At 38.4% G+C, this 24,077-nt stretch overlaps 1 protein-coding gene across 1 annotated transcript in view; it reads right to left on the reverse strand.

The window, feature by feature from the left end:
• Positions 1-24,077, reverse strand: part of CDH23 (cadherin related 23) — a 782,513-nt gene that overhangs the window by 672,444 nt on the left and 85,992 nt on the right. Inside the window, exon 3 of the mRNA XM_018553073.1 lies at positions 17,614-17,694. Within this exon, the coding sequence (XP_018408575.1) occupies positions 17,614-17,694 (81 nt within the window). The remainder of the gene's footprint in view (positions 1-17,613; positions 17,695-24,077) is intronic.

Genomic DNA, 24,077 nt, shown 5'->3' on the forward strand with positions numbered 1-24,077 from the left:
ATGGCAACAGTACTCTATAGAAAGGAATTCCCAGAATGTGTATCCCCTTACTTTTAAACTTTTAAAGCCAGCAGGCTGCATAGAGTTTGAACTCAAATCCAGGATCCCCCAACAATGTCCATATATTTAGTGCCCTATAAGTTAATTTATTGGGTAGACAGTTGTAACCAGTACTCCACATTTTAAATTGCTGCGGATGCAACATCCTGTATGATTATTTATTATGAAAAACTTATAAAGCGAGAAACAAGGAGGCTCCCATTGCTGACCACCTGCAAAAAAATGCTTCCAAGCTGGCTGCCATGCTGATTTAACCACTTGCTGACCGGGGTGTTTATACCACCTTCCTCTCCAGGCCATTGTTCAGTATTTAGCGCTGCGGTACTTTGACTGACACTTATTCCATCATGCAAGGCTGTAGTGAAATTAATTTTATACCATTTTTTGAGGACAGATAGAGCTTTCTTTTGGTGGTATTTAATTACCACTGGGGTTTTTATTTTTTACTATATAATGAAAAAAGTACCAAAAATGTTTTTAAAAACCCTGTTTTAAAAAAATGGCTGTTTACATTTCAAGCTGTTTTCCCACTTGTGCGCGCCACCTAGAGGCGGGCACGAGCGTGGCAGGAAGGGACGTTTAAAAAAGCCCACCCGCATCCAAGAAGCCAATGTCCGGTCGTTTAATTACAAATGCTGGACAGCAGGTGGTTAATGATTTCATTTATTGCAACAAATCCACCATATGAGCAAAAGATTATATACACCAGCACAAATATACTGTATATAAGGTTGTTGGACATTTCATTAAAACCATGGGCAACCAGCGGTCCTACTTGGTTGTTCCTTCCTAGATATTGTGGTTTACCTTATATAATCCCAATATTATTATCTGACTACTTTGTTTGTGTTTTCATATGTATATAAGTATGTTTCTTGTTTTATTGTAAGGTCTATTTGAAAACAATAAAAAAATGTTGTGGAAAAAAAACATGGGCATTAATATGGACTCCCTTCCCACACACTTTGCAACTATAACTGGCTTTATTTTTCTAGGAGGCCTTTCCACATGATTTTGGAGTGTGTCTGTGGAAATTCGTGCCCATTCAGCCAAATGAGCATTTGTGCATTTGTAAAGTCAGGTCTTGAATGAGAAGTCCTGGCTTAAATTTGGAGTTCCAATTCATCCCCAAAGCATTCCACAGTGTTGAGGTCAGGGCTCTGTGCAAGCCACTGGAGTTCCTCTACACCAAACCATATCTTTATGGAGCTGGCTTTGTGCACAGGGGTGCATTCAAATCAAATCAAATAGGTCAACACAACAAATGCTTCAAGTAGTTTCCCCAAATTTAACTGAAAATGCAACTTTTAATGACTTCTGCAGTCTCAAAATTATTCAACCCCTTCAAGGAAAGCATCTTTCGTACTTAGTAGAGCACTGTTGCTGTTATGAGCTGCTGCAAATCAGATGCACAGCCAGACACCAGCTTCTGGCAGCGTTCCTGGGGAATCTTAGCCCACTCCTCATGAACAATGGCCTCCAGTTCATTAATATTCTCGGGTTTGCGTACTGCAACTGACTTCTTCTAATCCCTCTAGAGATTTTCTATGGGGTTCAAGTCAGGTGACTGTAATGGCCACTGGAGCATCTTCCAGAATTTCTTGTGCAACCAAGCCTTGGTGGAATTTGGCATATGCTTGGGAACCCTGTTTTGTTAAAAGGTTTAATTTGTTCATTGCAAACACCTGAAAGTCTATAAATGTTTACAAAAAACCTGATCTGCAATTGGGGTTGGATAATTTTGATTACAACTGTAAATGAACTTAAGAATATGGAGGGGTATCCACATACATTTGACCATAGAGTGTATGTAGATAAGGACAGTTACTCAAATTCCTAATTCAACATGATAGCCAGAAAATTGCCATTTTTAGAAATAGTCGGTACTTCATCAGTACAGATATCCTTTAAATCAGGCAGAACACTCCCTTCAAAGACTCACAACTACTACTAAGATCCACCAGAATTCACTGACTTGGCCTCCTCTTAGTATCTGTTTGGCATAGATGACCAAAAATTATTTTTATAATTCTAATTTCACTTTAAGAGGAGGTAGTGATTTTCTAATTTTGAGTCACATTTTGCATCATTATTGTAGTTGCTTTTACATTTTTATGTGTTCAATATTTTTGTTACTGTATCATTAGTATAGACTTGTAGGGTAGCCACTAGAGGCAGCATTGAAGAGACCCTGTCATCAGACTATTAATTTTAACAAAATCTTGCATATATTATATAATTTTATGCACATTATTTACCTGAGAAAAACTCAGCTGTGTAAAAATCCACTGCTAACAACTTGATGTAATGTCAGTCATCCCAGCAGACTTAGCGCAGTCACTTAAATTACACTCTGGAGTATTCCCCTTCGTGTCTTCCCCAGCTGTTACATAAAAAGTTATGCAGGGAGGTGAAGGGAGGGGTGGATGTTGGTCCAGAACAAAGAGTAATTGGAGACTCCCAGAAGAAGAGAGAGCTATGATGTGCAAGAAGAGAAGGGACTTTGATAGGGAACTGACTCTCCTGCAGTAGTCAAACTTTTTTGCAAGTTCCAAGGTATATTGCAAGTGAATAAAAAAATAATTTACGGAAAGAAAAAACACTGCAAGGAAGCATTTAAATATTTGCTTTTTCCTGCATTTTTTTTACGTTAATGGCAGGGCCTTTTTAACAATTGTGAGTTAAGTGACCAGCCATGAATGAAGTCTATCTTTCTAATGAGTCAGTCGACTTGCACAGTAAAGTACAACCACTGTGTAGTACTGCAAAGCAAGAAGCAGAGTTTGAACATGGAATGAAGCCAAGTCCTTTACACATGTATTGATGTTTAAATAATTTTTTCAAAAATATTTCTTATAATAAAAGTTACACTGGCCCAATTAGTGAATAAGTCATTTACGTTATGAGGCAGTAATTAAAATTTGTTCTGCTTTATATTAGATCCTCCATTTGTCATTTATCAGTCTTTTTTTGTCCCAAGCTAAGATATATAGAGAGAAATGACTGATAAAAAAAAAAGATTTTTGACAGAAAAATTTCATTTGAGTTAATGGAGAGCTTCTGGACAAAGTGGCAAATGTGTTTATGAGACCAGTAGGCCTCGATGTCTAATAAGGTTATCAGCAAGTGAAAACCTGAGGAATTGTTAGGAGGAAAATAATTTCTCCCAAATGGCTGTAAAATATTATTCCATCTATGTGTTCCTTGGGAGAAATTTTCATTATTTGCCTTGGAAATGTGTGAAAATCTGACTGCAGAGCAGCTTGACAGTAGGATTAAACCTTTCCTCCGGATGGCTGTAAAGAGGAAAAATGATAGAATACTACATGGGGGCATATTCATTTCAGCTTCCAAAAGTTAGTAGTTTAAGAAATGACAGTGAAAAACAGTCTAGATAAGAGTTTCTAGGATATTATTGTAAATGCGTTTTGTCTTTTAGTCAGGCTGTATTTTATTCTGCTATGCCCATTAGGGTTTAAAGAGCTTTTATGTTTTCTGCCATGTCACATAGACAAAAAAAAAACAGAATTACCTTATGGTCAAGGGTGCACGCTTATCATGGTATGAGTATGGCTTGGATTACCTTTCTCCTATGCTGTAACAGGGAACTAATGTCTTCATGTGTTGGTAGGTGCTTCTGGTGACCATGACTGTGAATAAATGTAAAATAAAAATACTCACTTTACACCCTGGCTTCTGGTGTGCTTGCCTAGGCAAGGGTGACATCACAAATCCAGAAGAATGCATTTCTGCACAGTGCTGAAGTGTCCCAGGATCACAAGGTGAGGGCCCAGTTGCGCCACCTATAGACAGCAACTGGAAGCTGGGGTTAAGGTAAGTATTTTTTACATTTCTCTAGCAATCCTTTATTTCATTTCTTTTACTGAGTGCTCTTATAGCAGCTGAAGGGCAGCAAAATATGCAGACTTTGCATTTTCAATTTTGAAATGAAGGTAGTGCGCTATGGTGCAGTTCTTTCAAAAACGTGTCTAGTAACCCTACATAAAAACAAGGAGCATATTAAAACTGTGTGGAATTAGCACATTCATATGTATGGATTCAGTGGCATTCACTGTTTAAACTAGTGAATATGTAGTGAATATTTAAATGTACAGTAGCAGTACATTGTGGTGAATATTTATAAATAGTATGTAGAAATTTCTGGTTCAGCACACAGTTCGATTGTTCGCCATTGAAAATGGGGTTTAAATTTACAGACAGGGTTATTCACAAAAGGGTGAAGAGTTTGGAGAAGGCAGGAGAAGTGAACAATTTAGGCCAAAGTAGCTGATTTGGAAAAATTCTCCCATTCAGCTCACTTTCCAGTTCAGCTATGTTGTCCTAGATTGTTCACTTCTCCTGCCTTTCGCCAAACTTTTATGTTATGAGTTTTACAATGGAGTATTTTCATCATTTGAGAAGGAATATTGCATTTGCTATACAATCGAGATTACACTGAGTTATCGACAAGTGGCATTATAATATTTGTTATCATAAAACTATATGTAAAAGTTAGTTGGCAGAAAATGTTGCTGCTTAATACCGCTAGTTTCTCACTGGCAAAAATTTGGAGTCTCTATGGAAATGGAGCCATCTGAGGAGATAAAATATCAACTCGTGAGAAAAAGAGGGTTTAAATATTAAACAAGCATTTCGCACAAACAATATACATTGCATGTATCATTCTGAATTATAAATAAAACCACTTATTCATATTTATCAAGTTCGGTAAATATATGGCCTAAATCAGTTTTGAATATTTTCCTTCAATCTTACCTATTTGGTATATAATCCATTTTTTTGGATGTTATATATTAATTGTTGCCAATTGGAATATGATTTGTATAATTTCTTTGTAATCTGATAAATTAATAAAATTACAGTTGTGGCATTTCATTAGGCCTTTAAACATTTTTATAAGGGTAGATTCACCACTGCATAACAGTGAATTTGCATATTAAACATTTTCAGTAAATGTGTGGACATGCAAGTTTGTGTCACACTCACCAGGTTATCAATAGTGCAAATATTTTTGTAAGTACTCTTCTAGAAGAACAGATGTTGGTAAATACGACTTAATTTAGCTAATGAGCAGGTGAAATAAACTTAAATTCAAAGTTATTGATGGCTCTTTTCATAATGTAAATTTACATGTTAGGTCTAATTTTACTTTTACCAAGTAAACCGATCTGCTCACAGCTTTCTGAATATCTTTAGAGAGCGAAGGATTAAAGTAAGATGGCACTCGCACGGATATGTTTGACTAAAATTCAGGTAATAAACCAGCTTGCCTACCACATTTCTTTTTACTTTGCATTAATATTATTTTGGTATGCTTGAATCTAGCCGGTTTAAATTTCTAAGCTAAACTGGGTGCCCTTTACTATGAACATTGCTAATACATTCTAAATGCTGATTGTGTTCACTTTAAATCCATCAGAATGCTTTGCTCACCAACAGCTGCAGGATTATTTCCTTCGCCGATGCTACTGTGCTTCGGTTATGCTGCTAAGGCATAATGTTCACATTAGGCAGTGAATTAAAGTTGGTGGCCATTATGGGCATATTCAGCCACTATTTACATAGTATGCTATGTTACACTGCTAATTTCCTTAACTGGAAATGACCAAACAAAGTTTGCTCTAGTTTTATTGTCAGTGAGGTGTATACTCAAGCATTCAATAGACACATATGTGAGAAAACAAAATGGGCCATAGGATGCAAATTACCTCATTAAGATCTTCCAGACAACGTTGTGTTTAGCTTTTTGTGGCTCGTGAAATTACACCACCCAGTTCTTGTTTTCTGCTAACTGTGTGAAACCCATGCTTTTTCTTCTTTTACACATGCCTTGTCAGGAGAAGCGAGAATAAAGGCTTATTTTACATGCAGTGCTACAATGTTACAACTAATACTGCCTTATCCGCAAGTCCTCCATTTTGAGCTCCAATTATAATACTAAACTCAGGTGTTAAATCATAAAAAAAGCATCCAATTACCTTAAAGGAGAACTATGGGGCTAGGGCTTTTCCCCATAGTTCTCCTTAGGGTAACGGGAGGACACAAACTAGCGTCCTCCCGTCATCCTAAGCTCAGTATACCGCGAGCTGCAGCTCGCGGTATACTGAGACGCCGCAGCTGAAACGGATCCCAACAATTATGTCTGGGTCCGCCTAGCCGCGTGAGTGACAGCTGGCTCTGCCTATCTAGAGGCAGAGCCAGCTGTACCTGCCCCCTCCCCCGTCCGTTCCGCCCGTCAGCGTTGGAGGATCGGACAGGGGAGGGGGGAATCCAGTCACTCCCCTGTCACGTCGCTCTGCTGTGACAGGATCGAGAAGTGAGCAAACACTGATATGTGTTCGCTCACTTCCCGATCTACTGAGCCAACCTGTGACAGTTTCATTGTTACAGGTTGGCTAGAACTATGAGGATGAGTGAAAATCACTCACCTCATAGTTCTCCTTTTGAGTATTAACAAAATATCTTATTTGTGTATCACACAGCTGTAGACCATCAAATCTGAATTTGTTCTGACATTGTCCTTGGTGTATGGTTACTTTTGTTCCCCATGATCCCTGTCTGTGTTACCAAGTAGCCACCACTCCAAGCTCACTCCCGGGATGGACTACAATCTCACGTTTAGTTTACTAGTTTGCACTGAGATTGTAGTCCATCACAGGAGCAAGCCTGGAGCAGTGGCTATTTTTCAACACACACAGGGACCAGGCGGAACAGATGTAGCCACCCTCCAGAAGCAAGGACAGTGTCAGCACCAATTCAGAGATGATAATTTGAGGATCTACAAATGAATGATATACAAATAAGATACATTTTTGGTAGCAATTAGGGTACTTGAATGCATTTTTAAGATTTTAACCAAATAGCTACATACAGAGATTTCTAATACTCTTCACTTGCTTTAGTGATATAGGCAACCCTACAACCTCACTTTTCTCTATTGCAAATATATCTGAAGTTTCTTCTTCAAACAATATTCCCCGCCCTTCCATCCTCACAGTCGCTGGCCCTCTCCTCCATAAGCAGATCTCTTATTACTATATCCCAAAATGCATTGAGTTCTGTGAATGGAGGGAGATATTTGATCTATTCTCCATTCACAGAACCTGAATAATTGTGGGGTCAAAGTAATAGGAAATCTGTGAATGGCGGAGAGACCTGAGGGTGAAGGGTGGGGTCGGGACATTGGTGCAACTTTTTATAGGAGCTACTGACAGATTTCTCTCACTGCAGCCACTCAAAGGATTGCCAAGTGTACTCAGTGGCGGCTCTGAAGGGGGCAGGGAGAGGAAGATTCTTAGAAGAAAAAACATCTGAAGTGAAGGGGATACTCATCATTATGTTTGGAGTTTCCAAAAAAAAAATACTAAACTTCAGCTTTAGGCAATATAGCTTGTCCTATTGTCCCTTGTTCTATAAGGCCCATCAGACTGAAAGATGACTGTCCATGGGTAGATTTATTTAGCAGACCCTTTGAGATGCTTTAAAGAACTCCAGGCAAAACATGTATTAACCCTTGCAGTCGGTGCCACACCTGCACTGTAAGGGCTAACTGCTCATTTTCATCTAGGCACTAAAATAAAAGAGGTATACTCTCCTGAACCTTGGAGCCGGCTTGCTGTTACAGTGCTCCCTTCAGCCCACATCCTCCTATGCGGCAGCAATGATATGTCCCTCAGCATCCTCGTGACTAATAGACAGTATATTGGATGTGATGACTCGAGGATCCTTAGACGGCTACAGTGGAGGTGGAGTGATGTTGGAAGTGCTGGAAGGACTGGTCAAATAGGAAGCTGGCTTGGAGAATCGGGTGAGTATATCTTTTTTAATTTTAGCACTGAGAAGAAAATTAGCATTTAACCAATGCAGTGTGAGGGTAGTCTCACTGCAGTTTTGCCTGGAGTTTTTCTTTCAAAACTCAGTGCATGGTCATTAATGTCACATAAAAATCCAGTCATCTTTTAATGCATGCAAGTCTATGTAAAACTTATACTGAGCCAGGTAGTTCCAATGCACTTACTTAAAGTGAGTGCCTAGTGGGATGTTGGTCTATTCCAATCCATTTACAGTGAGTGAAGGGAAATCTTCCTAACAGGAAAAAAACAGCAAAAAAAAAAAAAAAAAAAAAAGAAGCTGACATGGGTTTTTAAGCCTTCCTTATTCTATCCAAAACTAAAAAGAAACAGTTTGGCCATACATAGGAGTTGAGAATGTTCACACAAAAAAGAATGAAGAATCTCTTCAATTATTCAATAAAGTGCAGATAAAATAAGCAATATGCTTTTAAGATGATTGGATAACTGAAAGGAATCTTTACTTTTTTTTGTGTGAAGAATTTCAGCCCACTTAGTAAATTAACCTATGTATGTCATCCAAATAATAACACAATCCTATACAGGGAAACAGGTGCAAAAATGTTACAATTTAGCAGAATTTTAGCATCTGCCCAGAAGTTATGGGAAAAAGGCAAACATTCCATTATGTTACCATGTGTGATAAATGCATCTAGCTAACCTTCATCCAGCCAGTTCTACAAAAGGAGTTGCAGTATTTTTTTGCTTCAAGACTTATAGAAATAAGTCCATTGGCCTCCGATGGCATCCAAAGTCTAGGAGACGTTTTCAGTCATGCATTAGACATCAAGCGTCTGCTACAAAAGGACCAAAATGTTGTACAAAATTTTAAATAAAATAGCATTGTACTGCATTATATTGTATATTGCATTGTATTGTGACTTTGCTGTTGTTCTGGGTTACAACACGGCATCTATAGAATGTAAAATGTTCTCTTTTCAACATGTAGCAGAACAGATGGACATCACACGATGCTTCTTAGAAATGTTAATGAGGACAGACGTGTGGTAAAGCCTATATCTTTAATAATGCAATCCAGCCTAATGATACCTGATAGCTTTGCCAGTATAAGTCTTGACAAGCTTAATTGATTTGTTTAAGCAATTCTAATAGGCATGATCTTTTGAATTGTACATTAGAATACTCATTGTTGTATACTGTTTAGAAGGCCACATGATACCAGCTGCTGCAGAAAGAAACCAGCACAAATGCTTTAATGTGTAGTATGTAAATATAATTTCAGTTAGGCCAGAAACGTGAAAACTAGACACATTTCAGTACTTTTATTATTAGGGATGCACTGATACCGTTTTTTCGGTATCGAGTATGAGTACCAATATTTATATTTCAGTACTCTCCGATACCGAGTACTTCTGGTAGCATAGAGCCGGCTTATCGAGAAGCCAGGCGGCGTGTCATTACTCGCCGCCTGGCTTCTTGATTGCCCGGGAAGCCAAGTCCATTCTCCTTCCCAGCCAATCGGCATCAAGGCCGGACAAACAGATCTGACAATATGGTGACATGACCCCCACCCTGCAGGCACCTCATTCCCCTCACATAGATCCTTAGCAGCACTCATTACCGTACCCGTCCCTCAGCCTCCTATTGTGCATGCGCAGACTGCCCAGTGCTCTCATTCAGAAATCCTGTGCATGCGCAGTAGCAGGCTGAGGGCCGATCACGTGGGCGCTGTGCACAAAGGAGGTGTGGGCAGATCCCAGAGAGCTTGGAGAACGGTGTCTGCTCAGCTGGCCAAGGGACTGGGTAATGACTGCTGCTAACGATCTATGTGAGAGAACGAGGTGCCTGCAGGGTGGGGGTTGTGTCACCATATTCTCAGATTTCTTTGCCCGGCTCGACGCGGATTGGGTGGGAACATGGCTTTCCCGGCCACTCAGCATCGAGCCAGCCAAACAGCATGGAGCCTGCTTCCCGGCTCCATGTTCCCTCGTGGCACTGCCGGTCAGAGGAAATCTCCCTCTGACCGCAAGTTCCAGTATCGGGAAAGGTATTGGGAGCATTTGGGTGAGTACGAGTACTCGCCCGAATATTCGGTACCGGCACCGATACTAGTATCGGTATCGGTGCATCCATAGTTATTCATATAAACCATTATTAATAATTCTGTATTATTATGAGGGCAGAAAAAGATTTGTTATTTGGTAATGATAAGTAGATGTAAACCCTCTCACCATAATTCATAAGATCTTTAACCAAACCATTGTAAATCTTCAGCCTAGTAATCCTGATATGAAGGTTCTTGTTAGGACACCTTCTGTAATGGGTTACAACACTTTGTTCTTGTCTCCCATCATGATTCATTTCTGTCACCATCAGGAAACCAACTTCAACCAATGACATGCAACTACTGCTGAAATCCATGTAGAGAAAAAATGGTTGCAAAGAGGCAACAAAGAAAGAAAAAAGGTAAAAATTATAATTTATACCTCCCAACTGTCCCTCATCTGGAGGGGCTGCCCCACATTTGGAACCTAATCCTGGTGTCCATCTTTCCTCCTCAGCTGTCCCTCTTTTTGTCCAATATACAGATATCTATGACAATGCACTATTTAACTACCAAAAGTATTGATTTGTACTAAAACCTTCATTTTATTTTTTAACATAAAGGAAAAGTAATGGTGAAAAAATGGATTTTAACCAATCCTTTTTGGCATAAAATTCTTAATGATCCGCATAAGTGGGGGCATGGCAGAGGTGTGTTCATTGCCTAAATACTAAGTAAATGCAATGGAAGTTGTCCTTTTTTATTTAAAAAAAATGGGAGTAGTATCAAACAGTGTAGACACATAGTTTACTAGCACACACAATAGTGGCTCCATAGGTTCTGCAAGGGAAAGGAGCCACCCTAAAACAGGATATCAGGACCAGTGCTCAAGGGGACCAGCTGCCTGTGCAGGAAACAATTGTTTAAACATCAAGGAGCAGAACCCATTGTATGTGATTTAATCAGCATTTCAAGTAGCTTAAAACCTTTTCACCTAAATATCACTATAAGACAATTCACCACACTTCGACTTAAATCACTTTGCAATATTGCAACTTTTCGGCCAGTGAGAGAATGATTTCCGTTAGGTGAAGTAATAGTTGTATTTCAGTAATTGTTGCCAATGGCAGAATTGACCAGTGTGACATTGCCCTCAAAACAGTGGCATGCTGCTCTTGTGACCCCCAAACCATTAAAGGGTTTGCCTACTATTGCTCTAGAATTTGCAAATAATGTTAAAATACATCAACTGTTATTTTTTTTAAACAAAATTAAGCATGCACCCTTTAATAAAACTGCTACATTGAATATTTTTTAAGTGATATCTTGGAGCTATAGTAATCAAGAATCAGTTAAGCATAACAGCAAGATTAAAAAGAACGGCTTGCCCTAAAACATTGCTGCGTGACCAATTACAAGCATGTTACATTGAGCTGTAAACAGTAGATGTCTTTAAACCTTAAGAACATTTTGTAATAATTTACTACTAGGCAGTAAGATACAATATTATCTAAGTTAATTCAAATATAGCAAATGCTGTATTAAAAACGATTTTTATAAAGAATATAATAAGCTTTAAGCAGTTTAGAAACAAACCCATAATTGATATTTATTCACAAAGTTCTCTTCGTTGTATATACAGTATTTAAAAAAATTATCCAGTCATCTAATATCACTAGACAAACGACTCTTACCTAAATGTAACAATACTCATTAAAAATATGCAAATCTCTTGTTCCAAAAAACTGATGGCTCCTCCTCATTCTCACTTCCATGGTTTGGCTGACACATGCATGGCCCAGCACTGGACCTCACCTGTATCAATTTCCACCTTAGCCATGCTGACACACACATTGCTAACCTCATGGTCCTCCTTCTTTGGTGCTGCAAATAGGATGTTCACTTTGCAAGATAATTATCACTTAGCTTAGTGAATGTGGTGAAAATGCACTTTGCAAAGCATACCCCTAATCACATGTAAAGAAAGAAAACATTTTTTTTTTGTTTTCATGTGATCAGATGATAGACTTCAGCAGAGCTTAACCTCATTATTCTTTACTAAGCTAAGGAAAAATCCCCTTATAAAATGAGCAGCCTATTTGCCTTTAGTAAGTCAACCCCTATGACACAGCACAATATACAAGGCTGTCATCTAACATGTGTAATAGCCCCGGATATTCAAGCATCATATCTTATCGTGCCTATAGCCCCATCCCTGTCATACCTCATCTGACAACAAACATGCACCCCTGTGCCGCTCCTGTGTTACTTGCAGATAAGCCATTAAATATAGAGATTTGTGGATTAGCCCCTACTATGACTCTACCTAACTGCTTGACAGCTGTTTAGATATCATCCACACTGCAAGTGCATTGTTTTCAATAAGTCAGCTGACTTGTAGGCTTGCCAAATATGGCTCGAATTCCAAAGTTTCAATCCATAAGTGTGTGAAGTCTAAAAAAAGGCAGTTGTTAAACAAATAAAAAATATTTGTGAATATCAAAAGTGAGGTGGTTTAATTTTTGGTCTATTGGTGCTCTCTACCCCGGAATCAGCAGGGCACCAACAAAACCAGTCTGGATTACTATAGCACGTGGAGTTTTAATATTTCATTAGGAGAGCTGTCCCTTTATGCTCACAAGGGCTATCCCCAAGGTTTCATGAACATGGGAACTAATTCTGCTCGCGTTTTTATAATGTTGTGACAGTGTTATTTGTATTCTGTACATGTATGGATCAGAACTACTGCATAACTCATTGACACACACAAGATGAGTAGAGATTTGTATGATTGGCTGTATATGTGATATGTGCACATTCTACATCAGGAGATAAATGCCATCCATTTGGGGACCATAGGTGCTCTAGAACTGTGTTGCGAGACACTGTGGGAAGTTATAGTGGATCGCAGTGGTCATTGTCATCCTTACATACAGTTGGTAGCTAGATGAAAGTCCAGAAAATATCATGACAGGGAACTATCTGCAATTATTTCTGAAAATTGTCTGCCTCCACTTTTTCTTTTTCTGATTGTGTATCTATCATGTGTTAGGGATGAGTCAATAGAAAAAGTACTGATTTTAGGTGGAGGTGGTATAAGCTTCTCATTAGAGCTAAGTTTTCAGGGATCGCCTAAATGTTGTCAGAGGAGGAGATAGCTGGAAAGACTGGGGTAAGAAGAGTAAGAGTAGGTGACAAGGGAGCTAGAGAACAGGAGGTCCTGGGAGTAACATGGATGGTTTGGGTGATATTTTGAGATGAGGTTGTTAATATAGCAGAGATGTGAATGGCTTTGCATGATGTTTTATATGTTGTTCTAGCTGTAGCCAGTGGAGGGATTGGCAGGTGGATTGGTTGGTCAGCAGCATTCATGATAGACTGAAGGAGGGATAGTCTGTGTAGAGATAGTTCAATGAGAAGGAGTTGTAATAGTTGAGGCAAAAGATAACCAGGAGTACATTAGTAGCTTTGTTGTGTCCTTTGTTAGAAGGGGTAAAAATTGGATATGTTATGGTTGTTAAAGGGGCAGGATTTAGACAATGATTGTATGTGAGGCCTGAAGGAGAGGTCAGACTTAGGAATTATACTCAGGATGCTGGCATAAGTAGAGGGACTGATAGACGTGCACATCAAGCATATGCTTTTACATACATTCCCTTTAAAGTAAAATGTAAAAGACCATATAGAATTAAGGTTGCTGCCTCAAATGGGAATAATAGCATTTTTGTACTCACTGTAAAATCCTTTTCTTGGAGATCAATGATGGACACAGTATTCATTTGCCTTCAGGGTATACTACTGCATACAGGAGAACTGAACACTGGCAACAAAACATTCTGTAGGCCAGCACTGGATAACCCCTCCTACACCCAGCACACCTCAGTTTGTAGGACGCAGTACCAAGAGCATGAACATGAGCACAGAGGGGCATGGCCTGTGTTCCTGAATGGACTCCAACAAAGAGATTTTACGGCGAGTACAAAAAGCCTTGTTTCTTTCTCATCCATTGAGGATTCATTTACCTTGAGGAAGTCCTAAAGCAGTCAAACTGATAGAATGGAAACACAGCAAACAACACTAACTGTCCCAAGATCAACTACACAACTGTCTGCATCTGAACAGACAAAAAAAATAAAAAATGAATAAGCACTCACAGAATAGTACAGTGCACCATGACAGTAAAGGGGAAACCCGATCCTTCAGACCATAATCTTAGATGATGGGGTGCCGGAGCCATCTAGAGATGGTAGAACAACAAGCTAAAGCACCCTGATGCAGTCCATCCAGGATTACAAAAAGGAATCAGCCTTCCAAAAGGAAGCAGTGGCTGACAGACTTTCACAGTCCAAACCATATCAAACAATGGAGGGAAATTTACTTTTGGTGAAGTGAAGCTGGACAGAGGAACAGAAAAGGATGTTTTGATTGAACTAAAAGGACAGAAACTACTTTAGGGAAGAAGGAAGTTCTGGGCCGCCCTTTGTGGTGGACAGTTATTGGGACCAGCTTCCAGTGAGACTATGCCATAGCATGAACAGAGACCAAAGATACTCTAGTTGGACAGAAAGGGTGCTCTTTTTTCACTACCCCCCCTAAACTCCAAAACCCTGCTACTGGTTGTTAGAAGCCTACAGCCATCATCAGGGCTGTTCATGGACTATGCAGGGTCCAAAGGATTGTTGCTAGACATGTGCTATTTGTTTTGTTCTGAATTATAATTCAGATGAATTTTCGGAAATTCGTACATTCAGATGCATCCAAATTTCCCAATGACAGAAATTAGAAATTCATACAAATCCAAATTTCCGATAATGAAAATTTTGGATGCATTTCTTTCCCAAATGAAGTTTTAGTGTGTTAAGCATCAACTTAAAAACAAATAGAATTTTCCGTTAGCGGTAGTATGTACGAACAAATTTTCGTTGCAGCAAAGTGACATTAAACAAAAGATTTTTTTTTTTTTTTTACAGTCCTCAGAAGTCATTTTTTCGGTATGAATCCACCAGCAGCTTTTGATAGTAGAAAAATCTTCCAAATCAACAGAAACAGCAGGGTTGAAGAAAACACATCCACTCTTATGAGGACATGTGCAAAAAAATGGAGGGAGTGGGAGGGCTTATGCAGGGCTGGATTTCCCACAAGGCCACCGAGGCCCGGCCATGGAGCAGCAGGGAGTAGAGGGGCGGCAGGGGTGTGGAATACCTATCACCCAGCGCTCGGACGCCAAGCGAGTAGTTTTTTTTCTACCTTTAGCCCTGCATTGGGCAAGCAGGGCTAAATGTAGAGCGTGGGAAGCTGCAGCTAATTTTGTACAATGTGATGCTGAGATCACTTGTAATTAGCCTGCTCATCCGTCCTCCCCCGCTGCCCTTCCCCCCTGGTCCGCCCCCACCTCCGCCTGCTTCTCCCCCACTGGCCTCCTTCCCCGCCACGGTTCTGCGTGTCCCCCGTTTTTTGGGGAGACCTGGGACTACGGCAAGGTAGTTCAGGAGAGCGGGGAACCCCTGTGACAGCTGAGATGGGAAGGCTGCAAGTGCAGCGTTCCTGTCTCAGTAGGAGCAGAGCGGAGAATGGACATTATCCACCCTGCTGCATGTAAACCCTGAGCAGGAATGCTGCACTCGCAGCCTTCCCATCTCAGCTGTCACAGAAGTTGCAGCACAGTAAGAATGAGACCTCACAGATCTGGCTTGTCACCTTATATATCTGATTTTGGACCAGAAAAGCAAACATATTCTGTAAATCTTTGTGATACATACCACTGTTTTGTGTCTTTAAAAAGCTTCAAAAACAGAAAAATACCTGTTGGGTCTTCCAGAAATCTCTAGGAGTTTTGTTAAGCCCTGCATGAGTTTGACTGCCTGTGGGACTACAGAACACCCCTCTCATTATCTGCATTACATAGGGGTGTAGTGTTTGAAGTGTTCTGTAGTCCAGTGGGGCAGGGTTTACAACACTATTTCATATTTCTGTGCAGCAGAGGCACTTGTTGTCAATCTATTTGAGGAATGTAGGAGCTTTGGATTTCGGACAGGATCAATATGTATTTTTCTGTACTTGCAACATTTGTAAAGAAACATGATAAAACGTGCATAGAATGCAGAGATGTACTGAATATTTTCCTTATTTTGCCTACATATACACTTAAAGTTTTATGTTTATTTGTTTATTTAAAATAATGGTCTGTGAAACAAAACTGCTACTGCTGTTGAAAGTAATAAAAAATGCATTCTAATACAATCCTCTAAGAGTTGGTCACTCACATTTTTTATCAGCAAAAAAACAGGTTTCAGAAATTAATGATGATCATCAACACAACATGTACAGTATATGACCTTTTATGTCGATTGGGGTCCAGACAGAAAAAGGTTAACTTTATCTGCATCTGCATACACAATGGCAAAACATACCAAAATGATCAGTCTGTGTATCTCAGTTACCCAGAGGCCAGAAAAAATTGAATTTCTCAGAGTGAGAAATCCTATATTCAACCAACATTTATTTTATTTAACAGTCACTTTTAATTTTAAGGATGGCAGACTTTGTTGATATATAAATGCCTTTATACTTTCATGGCTGAACAGGTACTCAGTGGTTTACATTTCAACCACTATAACAAAAACCAGATTTTCCTGAAGAGTTAAGCATTATGAAGAGTAGATGGGCATTGTTTTCCTGCATTTGACATGTGCTTGAACCACAGGTCAGATGAAAGTCCAGAGATACCCATTTATTTCAATGGTAAAATAGTGTTGGTAACCATTCTGAGGCTGTGTTTGATCTGCTTTGCACCATGTTTCTTTGGACACATCAGGTATCCAATAAGATGCTTTTGTATGGTAAGCAAAGAAGGTTAAACACATCCTTTACTGGGTTTAATGTTAGAATGTGATTGCATAACAAAAAGCAGTATCTGACTTTAAAGCCTGTATATAGAAGCCATTAAAAAGATCCTATCTGAACTAGCTAGAAAATGTGTCTAATCTAAATAGAGTCAGTTCCCTAGTACAGACCCCTCCCTCCTTGCATGTCATAGCCCTCTCCCCTTCTGGGCTTGCCCAGCTCCTTCGTCCCTCCCCTCACCTCCCTACATAACCTTTTATGTAGCTGCAGGGAAATGTCTACATAAGTGAAGCTTTTAGGCTAACCAAACACAAATAGATTTCTCTTGTGCAGTCCAATGTTCTGAACGAGAAAGGACCAAGAGACTTCTCCATCTAAGTTAAACAGTGTGGATGGAGGAATCTCTGCTGCTAGCTATTGCATTTAGACAGCCAACCATGGCTGGTTGAATACCTGTACAGGGACTACTAAGAAACTCTTTTAATCAAAACATGAAAACTTGTAGTATCGAATAGATCAGTAATGCTGACAATTTTCATCATATATAATGATTTAGTCAGAGCATGAAATTTGCAATTCAAACTAAGAATAATTATTAAAGAGAACAAAATGCAAAAGAAAAAAAAAAGGAACAAGACATTTTTCCAGGGTATCAGCAAAATAACCATTTTAAGGTAATTATCATTTGGCAAATGGCAACATAGCTGATGTTCTGCAGATTTCTACATGTTGTTTTAGCAGAAAAAAACTAAAGCCCTGTGCCAGAGAGTGACTATAAGGAAATTCTGATTCATCCAACAATAATAAGGTTGCAAATAATAACTGACCACTTACCAACTGGTGTGTCTTCATTAATTAGCAAGTATGTATCAAAGAAGTAATTCATAAAATAAGGTAATCTGTTGTACGCCAAACCTAAAGACAAAGCATATGAAAAATATTAATTTCTTTAGTAATAAGCATGTAAAAAATGACCTAATATAAAAACAAAAAGACCAAGATATAGGTATAAACAAATTAATACAAAACTTGAAATGCCTTTTGAGATGTCATATAGCTAAAACAGATGAGTATAACATGGAATAAACAGTTAATGTAATTTTTCTATAGACTTTCTCATAATAAGGGTCTTCCTGGGATGAGAAAAAAAAGTAACAGATATCCTGAAACATTTCCCTTTCTGTGGGGTGAATACTGCTCTTTGGGTAAGAATTCAATCCAGCTGACCCACCTAGGTATCATGTGATTAAAACACTTGGCATTTGATCATGTGACCTTTGCAGCAGGCAGTCTGGTCCAGCATTGTATTCCAACTCTACCATTGCTCTTATTTTTAGATCAAGATTGAAAGCATAGTTACCACCTATGGAAGTGATTTGCATTTATTGTGGTAATGAGTGTAGTGATGATGTATAAATATACATATTTTCATCAATCACACTTTAGGATTTCCTCATTTTTTATGAAGTTTTTATTAGGCCTGAAGCCTAAAAATTAAAAAAATTTCCACAGGAAAATCTTGCAAAACGCAGGCAGCCATTTCCATGAGAATTTGAAGAGGGAAGCTAACAAAAAAGTATGTTTGTGTGTTTATATACAGCAGCTACATATTGCCTACTTCATGTACACTCATTATGCATTTGTTTTTTTTTTGCAAATACCTCTGCAAAGGTGGAAATGGGCTTTCAGCATTTATATATAGGTTCAAATATATCCCAAGTCACACCTTGCACCTCAACACCCCACCACTATCCCTTTTGCCCTTTTGGACATTAAAGCACACCCACGGCCTTTATATGTACTTTTTTTCAGGTGTCTTCAATCTGGTCATGCAATGTCACCAGTCTTGTTCACCCTCTACTTGTTCGGATGGTGGTCAGATCCTAAATAATGCAGAGAGTTGCATTCTATCATGACAGGACAGTGCTCTCTACAACCTTTTACTATGAGTTTAGGACAGGGGCAGACTCGCAGTAGAATGCATCATTAAACCCAGAATAGGGGTGGTACTGGTTCAGAGACCAGGTTATTCTGCAGGGAGGAGCACTAGATTGGGTGCGTATAGCAACTGCTTTTTATTTTGAAGAGCTTTGAGGCGCATGTTGTGGCTCAAGTTGGAATTAGATATTAAGTACATCCAGTAACTTCAAAAATGTACATTTAATATCTACCAAGAACATATTGATGCGTTAGTGTGTTGTTACGGGACTATATGGAGGAATGTGATCTAAAATTATGTCATAAGCAATAGCTAGCATGCCTAAGCACACAAGATATTATTTAAGTGCATTTTGCTTTTTACATTTACTCTATTATAGACGTTTTATCCTATGAATATTTACCTGTGTCATTTATATGCATGATGGATCGAGTTCTTTACGGATACTGGAGTAGATCTATATAAATATCTGAATGATTAACATACATACTTGGAGGAAAGCACTTGAAGAAATAATTGAGTCTTATATGTGGATAAGATGGTGGAAGTATCCGATTGAAAGAAAAAAGTGTTTTTTGACCTATATCCATATATTTGAGTATACCGATACTAGGTCATACCGGATCTGGCGAGTGGTTTGAATTTGGAGAGGGCTACACATTGGTGGAATCTGATGTGACAAAAAGAAGAATGTTACATAGAGATTCACTGGAGCACTTTGTATGAATGTATATGATCAAGCACAAGAGCATTTTATAATAGACATATAAGTTTCGTTCAGAATGGAAATTTAGACAAAATTTCATCAATTCAGACATTCAGATGCATCCGAATGTCCGAATTCCAATGAGGTGCAATGCAAACAAATCTGAATGTTCATTTAATGGAATTTCGGATCATCCAAATTTTGTTCAAAATGAAAACTAAAAAAGACGTGACTGTTTTATGGCCAATCGAAAAACCCGGTCCACAACTAAATGGAAAAATTCCAAAAGATCTGATTAATGAAATGGCGTTCAGACCAGAAACCCGAAAATCCAAAAAAAATGAAAAATCCAATGTTTTTGCCGGTTTACATGTCTACTTTATAATTATTGTCTTATCTTAAGTTTTAATAAAGGTTTTAATTATATTGTGTATATACACGCTGATAAAAGTCACACATTGGGATACACTATTGGTGGGAAGTTTCATAGCGCTGTGTTTTTGTATGACAATAGCTAGCATGGATTTTTAATTAAATTCAGGTGTTGTCAAAACATTATACAGAAATCTTTTATTAAAGAGAAAGCATGTTGACTTGGACAGAGGGGTGGCAGTGGATGTAGTATATTTGGACTTTGCCTAAAGTCCCCCTAGCCCCAGACTATGGGCATTACATTCAAATGTAATACTTTAAAACAAGCCCTCAATCACCTCTCTAGCTGTTTTTAATGTGAAGTTATTCATTCTCAAAAATCAACAAATATCACAACAATGACACTAAGCCCCAATTCACACCTGAGCAGTTTGTGGTGTTTCCTAATGCACGACAATGTTCAACACGAACAATCCCATTAATTTTAATGGTTCCAGTTTATCCCTTACCATTGTGTTGCTTGTAGCTTGAAAAAGTACATGAGCTTTTTTTGGACACAGTTGTGCATTTTGTGGTCCTATAGATTTTTATGGGAGCAGATAAATATGAAGTTAGGCATTTGGGAAGAAAAAAACTACTACATGTCTGATGTTTTATGTTATATCCCATTAACCTTTGGGATAGTGAATAGGAACAATCAGCAGCTCTTTCAAAGTCTCATGCACATTAGACATACAATTTTTCCTATTCTTGGTGCACTTAATAACCTGTCCACAGTGTCATACAGGCATCGAATGGGAATATGTAGCCCTTCACATTGGTTTATTAGTAGATATGGTGTTGCTTTTTACACCTTGATTAAGTGGCACAATATATTTTGAAAAAAATAGTATTGCACTGATGTATAAATAAATCACAGGTACCTCTACTTTAGTGTGCTGGTGATATTATATGAAGAGATTTTATATTATCAAAAAGTCTACTAGGGGTCCCATTTTCTGGTAGGTCTAAAGAAAATATCTATTCACAGAATACTCACAAGGTCTCTTGTAGGCAATGCTGACATGTGGTATGTAAGACACCTTTTAGAATGAGTTCAATGGGGCCTAACTATTATATGAATCATGGAATAAGGCTAAGTATTACCAAGCATTGAATTGCTACATTTTGACATACGCTTATATGAGGTGTGCTGCAGATTTCATTTAATTGATTTAAAAAGAAAATGCAGTTCCATGCATCCAAAATGCAGTTGATGTGGCTTTCAAAACACGCTAAACACATTGATGACAACAGGTCTTACTGAAAACCAGGTATTATATAAATGCAGCAAAGTGCATGGCAACTTGTCCTAATACCCTAAAACCCTAATAAAACCCATGCAAAGAGTATCAAACTGGCCAGACCAATGACCCAAACTGCTTAGAAATATATGTTGAGTATATGGAGCCCAGCTGCTAGGATCAACAGGTTAGACAATCACCAAATGTGAGATGAGTCCTTTGCACACATTTAATAGAAACTTGTTTTAGGTTCCACTGACTGGCTGCGGCTTGTTTCCCGAAACAGAAAAAGCAGAACGGACAGAAACGGCACATAAACTAATATGGCTTTCATGGTACAGGCTTGGCCTCTAGAAAATACAATTATGATTTTAACTCATGATTAATACCAGGAGATTTCTGCATGGTTGAATGTGTTCTGCTTGCTCAGCTCTTGTCATGGCTATTGATATTCGCACACACTATCAAATATACCTGTAATTACCTCTCTTCATTTTGATTTTCTCTCTGCTCGCTTATGCAACGCCACATATCTAGTGATTCTTCTATTTTTATTTTTCTTAATAAACACTTGAGAAACTTTAATACTCCAACGCTCTTATACCACAAGGAAAGTGAGATTATGCTCATAAATATTTTAATGGTGCATTTTCAGTAGAGAAAACATTAATTAAAATAAGTCACTAAAGGTGTATTTTTACCTTTTTAAGCTGTTACTCTAAAATTTTACCTGAAAGTAATTTTTGATAAAAACATTTACAGTTTAAAAGCTTAATGTTTCAGTAATTAATAATATTATGATTTATATAAAAATAAATGTTCTTTCTCTGTTATGGTGTACGATTTGTCAAGGGGTGTGATTAGGATCCTTGCCAAAGGACTGCAAAGTCTATTTCTGGGATTATCAACTTTGGTACAAAAGCTTTGGTGAAACTACAATTACCATAATGCCTCTGCCTCAGAGTCTTGCCATGCATAATGGGACTTGTAGTTCCACAACAGATGGAATGCTGAAGTTGCCTACACATGGTCTCACAGGTATTTTGAGAGCCAGAGGGGCCGACTAGCAAGATCCTGAAGCTTGGCCCAGTGGGAGATTTCTCCATCCACACAGTTTAGCCTAGATGGAGGAATCTTTTGCACTTTTTCCATCTGACCATAGAAAATCTGAATCTGTGAGATGTTTTACCTAGTAGTTTGAAAGCCTGTGAATGTTTTGAGAAATAGTCCACAATTAGTAAGAATGCATGACCTCTAACAAGCTTATGCTGTTGAATGTGCCAAAACGTCTTTTTATATTTGTCAAGTCAGTTTTCTTAAACTTTGTAGTTTTTTTACATTTGTTAGATATCATTGTTAACACCAGGTAAACATCATTCTTCCTTTGCCCTAGACTTGTAAATGCCTTGGTGAGCTGTATACAGCTGTACTAGCATTTTTGACCTCAAGCTTATTAGGATTACAGTTCCAACTCTGCGCATTACTGTAGTTGTCCACTGGCAATTGCAAGAGGATGACAAAGATGCCAAAATCCCTGTAAGCTGAGGTGCACTTTTTCTTATACATGTCCATTAATGCTGTCAAAATGATATCTTCCATTTAGTGATATGATATTACCGGCTCTTAATAGTTCAATTCCCAAGCTGTTTCTGTAGACTGCATGAAAACATTCTTGTATATAAAAAAAAATGTTCAACATAATCATCGTTTGTTAGAATTGTGGTTCCACCGTTGCTGTTCTTCCCAGAATAGGTACAGCATTCCAGCATTCTTGGGTGTAGCAATGAAAAAGCATGTTTAGCTTTCTATCCTTCTGCTATCGCTAGTAGTAATGAGCAGTAATGAGCAGTAGTAATGAGCAGTAATGAGTAGTAATGAGCATTAGAATTAGTTTTGAGCCACTATATCACACAGTGGAAGTGACTCCAATTTTCACAGGAGTAGGCAGCGTATTAAACATTGCAACTGGTATCACGTTAGCTTTTGTCCAGTGTGATTCTTAAAACTACAGTGACTATCAAGTAATTTCTAACTGCTAGTTCTCTTTTTGTAGAGTTCCAAGTTCGCTAATAAACACAGTCAATTTCCATTGGCCTACCTTTATTTGTTTTCACCACAGAAATCTCGGTGCTACAAAATGTAGGACATTTAGAATTGTGTATCTATATTTTTTGATGGTGTCTACAGACCTGGTTATCTTTATGCTTTATGTTTAACTTGAGATCTTTATAGAATTTGTTTAGGCACAGACACAAATACACTGGTCTCCCATGTATACCAGCAGCTATAGCTTCAACGTATGCTTTAGTGGTCTTTATGATTCTGCAGGCAACAACTGCTGTGTCTAATGATAAATTAGAACTGCTAAGCAGCTTTTCTTTTAAAGTAGGGTTAAGCACAGTTTCATGTAATTCTATAAACATGCAATCTTAAACTCACAGATTGCGTCAATAATATGTCTATATTTTAAGTATCACTGGGTTTGGCCAAACATTTTTGATATATATTATAACAGAAATTTGATTGATTTTAAAATATGCAGTTTTCCCCCTATGATGATGACTGCTTCAGGATTCGCATACATTAAATTCACACTATTATGTGTCCATTTGTTTTTGCAATGCAGCAAAAGGGCTTGATTTATAATCTCTGGTCATGTATAGGCACTGGATGTAGTCAGCTATAACTTTTGTTCCCATTGCTTTCAATTTTCATTAAGCTTTTAGAAATACTCACAATGATTGGGAAAGTTAAATCTCTCCCATCATTCAAGCAAGCACTTTATATGTGTGTATTTATGCTTTATTGAAGTGCATAGCATTCTTGGGTTACTCATACATCTGCTGTTCTTTGCTTGCAGATTACCACCTGCACATCTACCACAAATTATTTCAATAGGTAATAACAGCATTCCCTGTCTTCCTCACCTAAAGGCACATCACTATAGGTGTTTTTTTTTTGGGGGGGGGGGGGGGGGGGGGTGAACAGGAGGGCCTCC

The sequence above is a fragment of the Nanorana parkeri genome, unplaced genomic scaffold (genome assembly GCF_000935625.1).
Source record: "Nanorana parkeri isolate BGI_ZX_2015 unplaced genomic scaffold, ASM93562v1 scaffold108, whole genome shotgun sequence".
NCBI lineage: Eukaryota > Metazoa > Chordata > Amphibia > Anura > Dicroglossidae > Nanorana > Nanorana parkeri.